Source organism: Phyllosticta citriasiana, assembly GCF_038021145.1.
Source record: "Phyllosticta citriasiana strain CBS 120426 chromosome Unknown IWZ02scaffold_11, whole genome shotgun sequence".
NCBI classification, from domain to species: domain Eukaryota; kingdom Fungi; phylum Ascomycota; class Dothideomycetes; order Botryosphaeriales; family Phyllostictaceae; genus Phyllosticta; species Phyllosticta citriasiana.
Window position 1 is genome coordinate 487,209 of NW_027117288.1, and position 13,433 is coordinate 500,641.

A 13,433-nucleotide genomic window follows, 5' to 3' on the forward strand; every position below is an offset into this window, starting at 1 on the left:
ACTTTGCGAGAAACCACTTAGAAGTCGTCTTACGGGGCAAGCCTTGTCGACCTTGGCACTAACAAGTCGACAGGAACGTCACAAATCCGGGAAACGGCTTGCGGCAAGTCACTTCTCAGGGGTCCATCTCACCAGTAAAATTCCGCCAACCTCGAGAGCGCCGGCCACGCCCAGTTTCAACCCTGCATCTGGAGCGGGGGGACAGGGCTTATGCGGCGCTCAGAAGGACTTCCGGCTGGCCTGGCACAGTCTCCACGTAGCAGCAGAATCAGTAGGCGCTCCCCATGCTGTCCGGACCTCGACAAGACAACTTTTGGGCCCACAGGGTTGATACTGGCCCTTTGTCAGCCGCTGGCCGCTTCTTCCTTCGTGCCGAAGATCGGACGAGCGGGGTTGCTAGGGAAATAAATATGGCTCCGCACCTTGCATTTGTCTATGATCAAGGCTTGGGTCGAATTCTGTGAATTGCCCTCCTGTTTGAAACAAGTTTGAACTTCACTCTCAGTTTGATTCAACAGAATTCACCATGACGATCCCAGACGAGGTTGACATCATCGTCGTTGGCGGCGGCTCTTGCGGGTAAGATGGGCTGATGGAGCAACTTTGACCTTCACTACTAACAACAATGGCAGGTGCGTGGTGGCTGGCCGGTTGGCCAACTTGGACCACAACCTCCAGGTGATGCTCATTGAGGGTGGTGAGAGCAACCTGAACAACCCCTGGTGAGTTTGACAGTGGGTATCAATAGAGATGGAGCTGATCTGGAAAAGGGTGTATCGACCTGGCATCTACCCCCGGAACATGAAGCTTGACAGCAAGACTGCTTGCTTTTACGAATCTCGCCCTTCCGAATGGCTTGCTGGTCGCCGGGCCGTCGTCCCTGTTGCCCACGTTCTGGGAGGCGGCAGCTCCATCAACTTCATGATGTACACCCGTGCCTCGGCTTCGGACTACGATGACTTCCAGGCCAAGGGCTGGACCACCAAGGAGCTGATTCCTCTGATGAAGAAGCACGAGACCTACCAGCGTGCTAGTAAGCGTCGATCCATCTTAGGTAAATGCTCTTTACTGACGAAGCAGGTCAAAACCGGGATATCCATGGATTCGAGGGTCCGATCAAGGTTTCGTTCGGCAACTACACCTACCCGATTATGCATGACTTTTTGCGCGCCGCCGAATCGCAGGGTATCCCGACTACCGACGACCTTCAAGACCTCGTCACGGGCCACGGTGCTGAGCACTGGCTGAAGTGGATCAACCGGTATGTGCTCTGGCAATTCTTAGGTTTCTGTGCTTACATGACCACAGTGACACTGGTCGCCGATCAGACTCGGCCCATGCCTACATTCACTCGACTCGGGCCCACCACTCTAACCTGCACCTTGTGTGCAACACCAAGGCCGACAAGGTGGTCATCGAGGGCGACCAGGCCACTGGCGTGCTGACTGTCCCCACGAAACCCCTGTCCCCTGACCAGAAGCCCAAACTCTACAAGGCTCGTCGGCAAATCGTTGTCAGCGGTGGCACTTTAAGCTCCCCGCTGATCCTCCAGCGCTCTGGAATCGGTAATGCCTACCATGTGCGTCGGGACCCTAGGGCGATTTTGTTAACAGGATGAAATAGGTGACCCCGAGAAGCTCCGCAAGGCTGGCGTCCGTCCCATCGTCAACCTCCCTGGTGTCGGTCTCAACTTCCAGGACCACTACCTGACGTTCGCACCTTACCGTGCGAAGCCCGACGTCGAGACTTTTGACGACTTTGTCCGCGGCGACCCGATCGTGCAGCAGAGGGTCATCGACCAATGGTAAGTCATTCTGGATCCTACATCAACACCAATGTCTGACGGTCAATCAGGAACCTCAACGGCACTGGGCCTATGGCAACCAATGGTATTGACGCTGGTGTCAAGGTTCGACCTACTGAGCAGGAGCTGAAGTGGATGGACACTTGGCCATTCCCCGAATTCAGATCGGGATGGGAGAGCTACTTCAAGGACAAGCCCGACAAGCCCGTCATGCACTACTCGGTCATCAGCGGCTGTAAGGAGTTTTATCCCCTTCCAAATTCCCATCTAACAAGACAACAGGGTATGGCGACCACATGCTCATGCCCCCGGGCAAGTTCTTCACCATGTTCCACTTCTTGGAATACCCCTTCTCGCGTGGGTCGACGCACATTGTGTCACCCGATCCATACGAGAGTCCCGACTTCGATGCGGGCTTCATGAACGACCGGCGCGACATGGCGCCCATGGTATGGGGCTACATCAAGTCGCGTGAGACTGCCCGGCGCATGGACTCGTACGCGGGCGAGGTGCAGAGCATGCACCCATTCTTCCCGTATGACAGCCCGGCGTCGGCCAAGGATATGGACCTGGCGACGACCAACGCGTACGCGGGGCCCAACCACCTGTCGAGCAACATCACGCACGGCAGCTGGAGCCGCAAGCTCGAGATGCCGGCCAAGGCGGCGCCCGACTCGCACCTCAACGCCAACAAGGCCCACGTCCGCGGCGACCTGCCGTACAACAAGGACGACTTGCTTGCCGTCGAGGAGTGGGTCAAGCGCCATGTCGAGAGCACCTGGCATTCGCTTGGTACTTGTTCTATGGGCCCGCGGGGCGGCAACAGCATCATCAAGCATGGTGTTGTTGACGAGCGTCTCAACGTTCATGGCGTCAAGAACCTCAAGGTCGCTGACCTGTCCATCTGCCCGGACAACGTTGGCTGCAACACGTGAGTTCCCCCTTTCCATCATCCCACATGTCCTGTTAGCACCACCGCGTGGCTCCCTGTGTGCACAGAGGCAAACCGACCAACTAACGCCGCCATCAGTTACTCGACCGCCCTTCTCATCGGCGAGAAGTGTGCCGTCCTCACCGGCGAGGACCTCGGCTACACGGGCTCCGCTCTCGACATGAAGGTGCCCAACTATCACGCCGTGAACGAGGTCGCGCACCTGTCGCGCTTGTAAGCACTTGATCGTCTCGCAAAGACGGATGAATGAATTGCGACCCGAAGGGCGGAGTGGAAGATTGCTGCTCCTGAGATGACGATGACGACGATGACGACGATGTGAATGAGTGAGTGATGTTGATGAGTCATGAGGTAGAGGTGGTGGTGGTGGTGGTGGTGATCATGAGAGGTGTCGGTGTCAGGTCGATGAGGCGTCTGTTGTGTATGGTAATGGAGACGAAGGAGAAGGAAGAGGAGGAGGAGGAGGAGGTCGGAAAAGTAACGCCGCGTCTTTTCGCCCTGTCGCTCTATCAATTTCCTGCTTTCACACCCTACCCTTTCTTTTCCCCTAAAAACATGAAAACAAACAAACTATCAAACACAGAAGACTCAAAGCTTGGAGGAGGACGTCACTGCACAACCCTTGCCCCGCCCCTGTTGCTTTGCTTTCGTTGGTTGTTGCCGCTGTTCTATTTGTGTTCTATTTGTGTTCTATTTCAGTGATATGATGATGGCCTCCTGTCCGTCGGTCTCTTCCCTTGGTGCTGGTTTATGTATGTGAGGGGTGCTTTGTTTGGCTGTCATTTTCCATGTTCGTATTCAGTAGGTTGGAGAAGGGTTCTTGGTGTGTGGTGGTGGTGGTGGTGGTGGATTGTAGTCTATTTGCCGGGAGGAGTTTTCTTCCTGCGTATTATGCTTCGATGATGGTGTTGGTGCTGTTCATGATGCATTGTGATGGCGTGCACGTGCATTGTGCTCATCACGCCGTACCGCGACCTGAGATGTCTGCTCGTCGCATTGTAGCCTTCATGATGTCCCAATATCGACAGGATAGATCCAAGGCACCGTAGTCGCCTATAACATGGGAATGCAATGAAAAGAAAAAAAAGGTAGATGCTTTTGTGAGTGCTAGCCACTCGAAACGAAAACCCGAAGCCTATCCAACCGACCCATTGAATGTGCACCAAAACCCCATGTAAATGCGAAACTCCTCTCCTCTGCCAGAAATCTCTAGGTCTCTTGCGTACACATTGTTCCACTCATATCACACCTCCCAACCCTTACGGGTCGACCTTGAACTTCATCTTGACGCCCATGGCCGCCAGCTCGACGTCCAAGTACCGCAAGACGCCTGGCACGGCAATGACGGCCACGTCCTCGCCGCCGACCCATCGGATGCCGTGGCCATCCTCCCAGACCTCGCTCTTGGGCTCCCAGCCCTCGGCGCGGTGCGCGCAGCGCCGGCAGCGCGTAAAGCCTGAGCCCTTGCGCATGCGACCGTACAGGCCAACCGTCGGCGCCGTCGACAAGAAGCTGCCGCATTGCCGGCAGATCCATGCCTTGGCGTAATCGGAGCAGTTGAGCAGACGGTCCTGCAGCAGGTGCGCTGTGCCGTGGGCCAGCAAGGCGTCGCGCTCCATTTCTCCGACACGGATACCACCGCCCTTTTTACGACCCTTGATGGGTTGACCTGTGAGCGCGTTGGTCGGACCCGTCGTACGCACTTGGTACTTGTCGTTGACCATGTGACGCAGACGTTGGTAGTAGACGACACCGATGTAAATGTCGGCGTGCAGCTCTTGGCCAGTGATGCCACTGTACATGGGCTCGTTGCCATAGTAGTTGTAGCCGGCGGACTTGAGCTGGTGGCCAAAGTAGTCGACTGCGGTGTTCTCCTCGTCGAAGCGGAAGGGTGTCGAATCTTGTGCCAGGCCATGGAGCGCACCAGCCTTGCCAGCTAGCGACTCGACAAACATACCAATTGTCATACGGGACGGGAAAGCGTGAGGGTTGATAATGACATCGGGCTGCATGCCCGACTCGCTGAAAGGCATGTCAACCATGGGCCACTTTTGGGACATGACACCCTTTTGACCGTGACGAGAAGAGAACTTGTCACCAATGACGGGCGAACGAGGGATGCGGATCTTGATGCTGATTGCCTGGAAAGGATCGTTTCCACCCTCAGTGCCAAGAAGACGGACTTCCTCAATGAACCCGTCTTCATCGTCCTTGTACTTTTCGAACTGGGTTTGTGCGTCACGGTTGACGTAGGTGTTTGTGGCCGCATCAAGGGAAACGGTGTGGTATGCGCAGAGGATGTCGCCCTTCTGGACCAATGTTCCAATCGATGGAAGACCATCATCGTCGAGCTTAGTCCGCCACTCAGCCTTGACGAGGCCGTCTGGAGCAAAGCCGAAAAGATGCGTAATATTCTTGCTTCCCTTGTTCCGTGCATTCTCGCTCAAATCGACCTTTTTCGTCTTGTAGATCGTACCGTGTCCAAAACCACGCTCGTGGGCCGATTTGTTGATGATCATGGCGTCGTCCATGTCGTAACCGGTGTAGGAGATGACAGCGACAACAGCGTTCATTCCGTTGGGAAAGTTGTCAAGACCGTACGCGTTGTGGAGTGGCGGGCGGACCACCGGAGTCTGGCCAGTCTGCAGCCTATACGCCTTGTTGTCCGTGCGATAGTGGAGCGACGTTCCCGGAGTACCCATCGACTGCTTACCCATCTGACACTGGTACATGTTACGGGGCGATTGGTTGAAATCCGAAAAGGGCGTTTGGTTGGCGACAATAGAGAGGATGTTCGTCGGATCATATTCCACGTGTGTGGAGTCCCCAGACACAACTTCTGGTTCCGTGCAAGCAATGGACATGAAGGGCTGCTCAAATGGGCCAACGTAGTCCAGCTTTTCAAGAGGCAGGTACTTGACCGGCCTGTACATACGAGCAGATTGAGAAAACATGTATACACCAGGGTATTGACCGCCGTTGGAGCTTGGAATGTAGCCAATCTCAAGCTCCCTGGGAACACCGTGACTCCCCTCAACCTTCCAGTATCGGATGGTGTCTGAAATCACCTTGGATTGCGCAGGGGAGCAGAATCCCAGCAGGCGGCCGTCGAGCTGGACAACGACACTGTCCTCCAATGTGGCGGCAGAGACACTCGAAACGCCAAGTTGTGCGACGAGGCTGGGAATGGCCGAGGAATCGACGTCCGAAGTGGAAATCTTGCAACAGTGCGCAAGATGGTTTAGCAGACCACAAGGACCACCGTCGGGAGTGTGGACAGGGCAGAGGAAACCCCAACTCTCTGGCAAAAGTTTTCGGACTGTGGTTGTCTTCAACTCAGCAAAGAAGCTACCTCTATGAACCATGCGGAAGTGCGAGATGAAACGGTAAAAGTTGATCTTTTCCGCGACGACAGTATAACCAGAAGTTTGTTGAAGATCGAGACCACTGGTACTGACAAGGTTGCCTGTGGAAAGGAAGTACTCCATGGCATTTCCAATGTTCTCGTTTGTCCGTCTCACTATCCTGCCGATGAATTCCTTGTGGAAGACCTCGTCCGTGAACGGTCTGTTGCCCCTGAACCGAGACCAGTCTGCCGCGGCTCCACGGATGGACATGAGCCAATCCTCAATCTTCTCCTTGATGATCATGCCGTAGAGGAACCCGCCGAGAAGAATTTCCTGGTTTTGCACGGCATCGGGGTTGTCCACTGTGCACTCACCCTCGACGAGCGAGTAGAGTTTTCTAACCATGAAGAGGAGCATCTTGAACTTGTCGGCATCTTGGCTCTCGGTGACATTGAAGGATCCCAGGTGCGGCAAGACAATTCTCCTCAAGAACTCGGTGCCAGCGTCCTCGTCGGTCGTGTCGTCCGGAACGCCTAGTACCACCTTGAACTTGTTCCCGAGATAGGCCCTTGTCTTTTCCTTGGAATGAACACCGTACGCCTTGTACGTGCGGAGCAGCAGTTCCACGCGGTCCGTCACAAACTGCTTGTCTGTCAGACCTCTTGAGTTGGCCTTTCCGACCAGGCCTTCGAAAATCTCCCTGTCATTGGTCTCGGCCAATGCCTTGAGGATCATCATGACGGGTATCAAGTATTCGTTCTTCCTCCACGAGAAACGGAAGGTGACGTTTCCATCGCTCAGGTAGTGTAGCACGTTTGTTTGCGACGTCTGATCAGGGCGCACCGAGCGAATTTGAATACCGTACTTGGTATACGACGGGCCGCGATTCGTGAAGGAGGGTCGAGTAATGGCCATGGGGAAATTCCTCTTGCCGACAATGAGCATACGGATGAGCTTTTCGTTGCCGTTGACAATAAAGTAACCACCCAGCTCCTCAGTTTCTTCCTTGGCGTCAACTAGCTGGGCTGGAGTCATATTTTGCAGGTGGCACCTGTTTGTCTGATTGCCGTTAGCAACGAGTGACGTCTGAGGATGGATACAAGCATACCCTGAGCATAATGGGCACCTGTCCCAGCTCGCGAACCGACTCGTGCCATTCGCCATTGTTGACGCGCCACTCCAATCTGGCCCTCAGCTTTCCTCTGTAGGTGCTGTGCCTCTCGCGACACTCGGAAGGCAGGATGTTGCGGTTCTTGACAGAGAACTTGTTGGTGGCAGGCAGGGCGGCCTTGTCCAGGAAGACGTCAGTGACGCGCACGCTCAGACGATTGCGGGGAGCATCTCGATTCTCGGGCTTCAGGTATGGGTCGCCGTCGAGAAAGGTCTTGGTTCCAATGTCCTTGAGACCCCTGTCGACGATTCCATTCTTCTCAAAAATGGCATTGAAGGAGTAGATGTGCGGTTCTATGGCGGCAGCAAGGGCCGGGTATGCGGTATGGTCGGTGGGGGGATTCTGGAAGAGCTTGTGCCTGCGCACAGTGTCGTATTCGGTGGACCAATTCGTGCCGGTCTTGGGCTTGGAGCTGTGACGCGAGGGGGCTGCGGCGGGCGCCATTGCTGCTGGCGGCGGACAGACAGGTGGGAGAAAAAGTACTGGGGTGCTGGGATGGCGGGCCGCGCTGGGCGGCGGACGGGCTCCGCGAAGGAGCAGGACGGGAGGAGCTGGAGCAGCAGCGGCGGCAGCAGCAGCGGTGGCGACGAAGATAGACGTCCAACAAGCACGCTTTGCCTGGGTGTTAGAGGCTGTGGTGGTGGTGGTGGTGGTGGGTGTCGCGTTGGCGGATGTCGAGAGCACTTTTTCAAAATCAACCGCGGCGGCGCCACCCACGGGCACGGGCACGGGCCAGGGCAGTCTTCCCGCAAATCCAGCTCCGCGCCGCCCACTGCAAATGGCTGTGTCGCTCAGTCAGTCTTTCTTTCTTTCTTGTCTTCTCTCTCTCTCTCTCTCTCTCTCTCTCTCTCTCTCTCTGCAACAAGCTCGTCTGGTCCAGCTGTCCGTTTTCTAGCTACCTTTCCCTACCACTACCTTGGAGAATACCTGACCATCGTTCTGCCGCCCAACAACAACGCATCCTTCGGCCAACCAAAGGGGCAGCGAGCTCAAGCCCCGCACAGCCAGGCCATCCCGGGCTCACACGTCGCCTTCGTCCTCGAGCGACGGGCTCTCCCGCTCCGCAGCGCTGCATACCTGACCTGACCTGACCATCCTGCGCTGCTGCCACCCAACTCCAACTCCCCCCCCCCCCCCCCCCCCCCCCAAAAAAAAAAAAAAAGAGCCCTCCTCATCGCCATGGCTGGTTTCTTTAGACGCATCTATGATTGGCTGCTGCGCCTGTTTTGGTGAGTCTGCTCGCATCACGTCGTCATGGCCGCCAACCTTCGGCCCGCCCAGCCTGCTCTGCTCGGCCTCACGCCGCCTCGTGCCTCTACACGGCCGTCGTCCACTGAGACAAGGTCGACTCTGTGCGTAACTAACCATGATTCGCTTGCCTCTGCCAGGGCCACCGAGATGGACATCACCATGATCGGGCTGCAAAACGCCGGCAAGACGTCGCTGCTGAGGGTTCTGGCGGTGAGTTCCACAATGCCATGGTTTGAAATCAGAAGAAGACTGACGTGACCAGGGCGGCGAGTTCACCATCGAGTGAGTGCAACAGAGACCCCTTCCTTCCGCTGTGTGACGGCGCTGGAACGCGTCCATGGGCAAATTTCGGCTGACGCTCCAACTTGCAGCTCGATTCCCACCGTCGGCTTCAACATGAAGCGAGTCCAAAAGGGCCACGTGACCTTGAAATGGTATGTATTGCAAGAACGTTTCCGAGGGCTGTCATGTGCCTTGGCCATTACGCGAGCTGGGCCGGCGGCAGCAGCAGCAGCAGCAGCAGCAGCAGCCAGCTGAAAGCATCCGATGCTGATTCTTTTGGGCGCATCAGTTGGGATCTCGGAGGTCAGCCGAGGTTTCGCTCCATGTGGGAGCGGTACTGTCGGGGCGTAAACGCCATCGTGTATGATCCCTTTCCATGTCGTCGGCATTCGTCGTGCTGATGGGATGCAGATTCATAGTCGACTCGGCCGACAAGGACGCGTTGCCGGTCGCTCGAGAGGAGTTGCATCTCTTGCTCGAGAAGCCCAACCTGGAGGGCATTCCGCTACTAGTGCTTGGAAACAAGTCTGACCTGCCAGACAAGGTTTCGGTCGACGAGCTGATCGAGGCCATGGACCTGCGCTCGGTATCACACCGCGAAGTGAGCTGCTACGGCATTAGCGCAAAAGAGGAGACGAACCTGGATGCGGTTCTGCAGTGGTTGATTGCCCGTGCCAGCAGGTAACGTGAGGGCGCGCGTGCCTCGTCCTCCTGCTCCTCCTCGTCCTCGTCCTCCTCCTCCTCCTCCTCCAAGTCCGACCGCGACGTCGTTTGCGCATGGGCCAAGCGATTCGATGAAGATCATGACCAACCCATCCACACCTCTAGCCTACCATCAATACGGCTGTCAGCTTTATACGACATGTGTTAACGAGACACGACGTGACGCGAAGAGAAAGCAAAGGCCAGCAATGGTCGCTCATTTTGATTCTTCTTGTTCTTCATCTCCCTTGAGCGCAAGCGTTTCCTTGTATTTTAATTCGATTTTGGCTTGCTTGAGCTTGGAAACGGTGGACCGGAATGGGAGTGGCGCAGGCGACTGAAGGAGAGGACGGGTGCTCGATTGGGATGGACACGTGCGCTGTCGAAGGTGGCGGCCATGGGAGGTTGGTAGAAGTTATTCAGAGTGTCTTCCAGGTAGCATGCAAGAGGCATTCCTAGGGAGGCGGCGCGGCACCGCCAGCCAGTGAGTGTCGTGGGAGTTTTTGACAGCAATGCCAGCAAGGCGCGTTTCCAACAAGAACGAGACGAATTGGTGAGCGACGGCGACAGCGAAAGTGGCGCGAAACTTGAACAATTGACGAGGAGAGAAAAGGGAAGAAAAAAAAAATTTCCAAGCGCGGCCGTGGACGACGAGAGGGCGCATTGAGATATTTGACCCAAGCTGCGGTATGCACTGCAACGCGTTGCGCCATGATTGGGCCGCTCATCCTCGCCCGCTTCTCTCCAGACGGCGACCCCGGCGCCGCTCCTCAGCCGCCAACGAAACTTGAACGAGACTCCACCACCTTCAACAACCTACCTACTGAGACAGCCGCCAAACACGTCCTCCCTGCATCTGCCCATCATGCCATGCCAATGCCGCTGCCACTGGCGCTCGCGCGTGCGTCTGATCGGGAAATTTGCCGGCCAATCTCGACAGCCCAACCCAAGACGACTCGACGCCTCCACCTGTACCCACCCGAATCCGGACACACCTGGTATAGTCAGCAAGTCATTTGTTCAAGCGGAGAGAAGCCCTACCTTGACTTCAAGCCGCCAAGTTTACCGTGCGTCCGTTACTTCGTCACGAGTCAGCCTGCTTCAATCCGACGTCGACCTGTGAGGAAACGTCCCGACTGAGGACGAGACACACAGCAGCTCCAGGCACGCAGCAACCGCCCATTTCGGCCAGTCACCCTGTCACTTCGCCATTGCCACATAGCCTTTCGTCACACTGTCCTCTAGTTACCTCGACAGCAACCTCAAGGTCACGTCTCTTTGCATCATGTTGTTTGCTCGCAAGCCGCAATCCTTCAACAATCTCAAAACATTCCCGTCACGTGCGACATATGTGTCGAGGTTGAAGTCACTTGAACAAAACACCAACATGGAAACTCGCATGATGCTTCTATCTTGAGGATAGCGCGCTTCTACTCCCTCGGTGATTGACTTGCCACAAACACCAGCACAGCACGCGGTCGAAACATACCACCATTTCTCTTGATATCCAAATTTAGCGACCAGAATGAAAATTCGTGTTTCCTCTGCCCTTTTATGTTCCTCTCGTCCACCAAAATGCTGTCGTCCATGATTTCTCCTTCGTTGTTGGGACCATGTTCAAGGCACAGAGGAAGCAAGTGTTGCAGCGCAGCGTTTTTCAACCGTTTGCGGTCAACATACTGGACGCTTGGAAGAACGAAAAGGTACCATCCTCAGGCATTTGGTCAATCTGTTATCTGACTTTCCTAGCAGGGGACATGCTCGGTTGAGTATAAAACGGATTCAATCTCCCCGAGCCACATCTCGCACTGGTTGGAGTACAGAGGAGACTTTGGCAAGCGCTGTCCTAATTACGAGGCGGTGACCAAAGGCGCCGGTGTCGTCAGACTCTTGCTCTGCGAAACACCCCACTGGCATCCCCTGACATTTTGCATGAGCCGTGACCAATTCTTAACCGTCGAAACCGCTTTCGACTTGCCTACGGCCACACTGCCCCTGTTCGAAAGTCACGGATCTTTGCACACATGGAGTATCAATGAAGACCGATTCTGTACGAGGCCCAGTCGCTCGCAGAGCTTGCCGCTGACATGACTAGATTTTGTCATGAAAGTCCAACAGCAAAATCCCATTGCCAACTACGGACTCTCTTTTTGTCATGACTTGAAGTCAAGGACTACGACGGGGATTCTCTACGGACTGAACCTTACCTGCCAACAAGAGTGGTATGGAACCGGATTTAGCGGCGACTCCCGAATCGACGAGTTGCTCCCGCAGCTCAAAGAGCTAGGAACTTTGCTTGACCATCCCCTTCTTCTTCCGATACTTCTTCTCGGATGCGACATACGCCGCACTCAGCAATTCTGCATGAATGAGATTGAACCACGACTCTTACAGGTCGAAGAGGTGCTGCGAGTCACGCGCCCAGGCCAAATCACTGCAAGGATTGAAGCTTTGCTGCATGAAAAAGGAGGCGAGGACAGCAATTACACGCCTTTGCCATTCGATGAAGACAGGCCCTACTATCAGAGGAAGCCAAAAATGATAAAGCTCATGACGGAGATCAACACACTCACGACGGAGAATCTAATTGCCCTCAGCGTGCCATCGTGGCAAATACGTTTCGCTGGATTTCTCAAATCTTTTTTTGACGAGTGTTCTCAGATGTCTACCTTTCAAGACATGTATTCCCGTTCCCGAGAGATGGAAGACATGCTGAATCATTTCGCGTCCGCTGCTGCCAACAACATGGAACACATGCAACAGCTCAGATCGAGAATGGAGCTGCAGCTTCAAGTAGTAAGCAAATGAGCCATTCTTTCGAACTCAAGATACTGAACAGTTCGGAAAGCTATATCAATTCATAACACAAACCGACAACCACCTCCACGCAACCCTTGCTGCTGCTGCGACACGCGACAGCTCCGCCATGAAGACGCTCGCCTTCTTGACCGCTTTGTTCCTCCCAGGAACATATGTTGCTGTAAGTAATCAACCTATTCGCTTCCATCTGAGTCAAATCTAACCTTGCAGACTCTCTTCTCGATGGACATGTTCAGCTGGAGCCTCCCCAGGGAACAAAGCCGAGAAAGCGACACTACAGTCAGCTCGAGCTTCTGGATCTACTGGACGATCACGGGCATACTCACTTTTGCCGTAATTGGCGGATGGCGTCTCTGGTGGAAGAAGGAAAACAGTCGGTACAAGGAACAATACAAGTCATTCCTCGGTCTCCTTGACAAGAAATGCGACGATCGCCCTGGCAAAGACGACTGCACAACCAATGGCTATCTCGCTGCTCATGAAAAAAGCGAGGACGATGATGACGGCGGCGGCGTTGGCCATGGCCAAGCCAAATCCAGAGGCGGCGGTGGTGATGGCCCTCGCAGTTGGGTGGCGCGAGCTGGCCAGGCATTGGGTCTAGACAACATTGGCCTGCAGTCAACCAAAAGCACCACAGACGCTAGCACTGAGGCGGGACCTTCAAACAATGAATCAGATCTCGCCGTCGACGTCGAAGCCGGACTAGAACGTCCAGACCATATGGACATTGACGGCGAGCCTGTGTATGAGCCAGACCAGCAGCCAGAACTTCAGTCGCAGCACCTTGTGGCCCCCAAGAATCGCCACCGCTACAGCCAGAATCTCGCCACGTCCCATCATCACCCGTATATCCTGAATCGCCAGCCTGGACGCCCTGGCACGTTTCGCGCTGTTCCTTGCTCAGACCCCGTTTTCGAGGATGCGAGCGGTGGTGCAGAGGTTCCGGCGTTGCCTCAACCTCCTCGTTCGGTCCCTGATGAGGACCCATGGACCCGGCGCGTCGATGTTCCATCGTGCGGCCCAGAAACGCCCAAAGCCCCTGGGACAGAGGAAGCAAGAGCTTTGGCAGCGCTCCGGCCTGAAGCCAAGCGAATAAACAGGTCC

General features: G+C 55.3%; 4 protein-coding genes across 4 annotated transcripts; 3 read left to right on the forward strand and 1 right to left on the reverse strand.

Annotated features, from left to right (window-relative positions):
• Positions 1 to 240: 240 nt before the first annotated feature.
• On the forward strand, positions 241 to 3,259 carry IWZ02DRAFT_47888 (alcohol oxidase p68). The gene is made up of 9 exons (XM_066769080.1): positions 241 to 579; positions 633 to 722; positions 771 to 1,033; positions 1,081 to 1,261; positions 1,309 to 1,565; positions 1,624 to 1,804; positions 1,855 to 2,039; positions 2,087 to 2,735; positions 2,835 to 3,259. Exons 1-9 carry the CDS (start codon positions 527 to 529, stop codon positions 2,971 to 2,973), a joined length of 1,998 nt encoding a protein of 665 aa, XP_066620329.1. The 5' UTR covers positions 241 to 526; the 3' UTR covers positions 2,974 to 3,259.
• Positions 3,260 to 3,695: 436 nt separating this feature from the next.
• IWZ02DRAFT_47963 (uncharacterized protein) lies at positions 3,696 to 7,831 on the reverse strand. The gene is made up of 2 exons (XM_066769096.1): positions 7,212 to 7,831; positions 3,696 to 7,162 (listed from the first exon to the last, which is right to left on the reverse strand). Exons 1-2 carry the CDS (start codon positions 7,716 to 7,718, stop codon positions 4,016 to 4,018), a joined length of 3,654 nt encoding a protein of 1,217 aa, XP_066620330.1. The 5' UTR covers positions 7,719 to 7,831; the 3' UTR covers positions 3,696 to 4,015.
• A 622-nt stretch (positions 7,832 to 8,453) lies between these two features.
• On the forward strand, positions 8,454 to 9,492 carry IWZ02DRAFT_382048 (ADP-ribosylation factor family protein; the record flags this gene model as incomplete). The annotated part of the gene is made up of 6 exons (XM_066765204.1): positions 8,454 to 8,503; positions 8,663 to 8,735; positions 8,788 to 8,807; positions 8,897 to 8,959; positions 9,097 to 9,168; positions 9,219 to 9,492. 6 exons carry the CDS (start codon positions 8,454 to 8,456, stop codon positions 9,490 to 9,492), a joined length of 552 nt encoding a protein of 183 aa, XP_066620331.1.
• A 1,394-nt stretch (positions 9,493 to 10,886) lies between these two features.
• On the forward strand, positions 10,887 to 12,858 carry IWZ02DRAFT_48138 (uncharacterized protein). The gene is made up of 6 exons (XM_066769122.1): positions 10,887 to 11,212; positions 11,262 to 11,559; positions 11,605 to 12,305; positions 12,358 to 12,489; positions 12,540 to 12,597; positions 12,656 to 12,858. The coding sequence occupies exons 1-6, from the start codon at positions 11,123 to 11,125 to the stop codon at positions 12,664 to 12,666; spliced, it is 1,290 nt and encodes a 429-aa protein (XP_066620332.1). The 5' UTR covers positions 10,887 to 11,122; the 3' UTR covers positions 12,667 to 12,858.
• Positions 12,859 to 13,433: the final 575 nt, after the last annotated feature.

What these genes read in the sequence shown, in the direction of transcription:
- IWZ02DRAFT_47888 (XM_066769080.1), top strand. Translation starts at nt 527, where the DNA reads ATGACGATCCCAGACGAGGTTGACATCATCGTCGTTGGCGGCGGCTCT. An exon ending in TGGCTGAAGTGGATCAACCG is followed by an intron (nt 1,262 to 1,308) that starts GTATGTGCTCTG and finishes ACATGACCACAG; the next exon opens with TGACACTGGTCGCCGATCAG. An exon ending in CCTCCAGCGCTCTGGAATCG is followed by an intron (nt 1,566 to 1,623) that starts GTAATGCCTACC and finishes AGGATGAAATAG; the next exon opens with GTGACCCCGAGAAGCTCCGC.
- IWZ02DRAFT_47963 (XM_066769096.1), bottom strand. Translation starts at nt 7,718, where the DNA reads ATGGCGCCCGCCGCAGCCCCCTCGCGTCACAGCTCCAAGCCCAAGACC. An exon ending in AGGTGCCCATTATGCTCAGG is followed by an intron (nt 7,163 to 7,211) that starts GTATGCTTGTAT and finishes AACGGCAATCAG; the next exon opens with ACAAACAGGTGCCACCTGCA.
- IWZ02DRAFT_48138 (XM_066769122.1), top strand. Translation starts at nt 11,123, where the DNA reads ATGTTCAAGGCACAGAGGAAGCAAGTGTTGCAGCGCAGCGTTTTTCAA. An exon ending in ACGCTTGGAAGAACGAAAAG is followed by an intron (nt 11,213 to 11,261) that starts GTACCATCCTCA and finishes CTTTCCTAGCAG; the next exon opens with GGGACATGCTCGGTTGAGTA. An exon ending in TCCCAGGAACATATGTTGCT is followed by an intron (nt 12,490 to 12,539) that starts GTAAGTAATCAA and finishes CTAACCTTGCAG; the next exon opens with ACTCTCTTCTCGATGGACAT.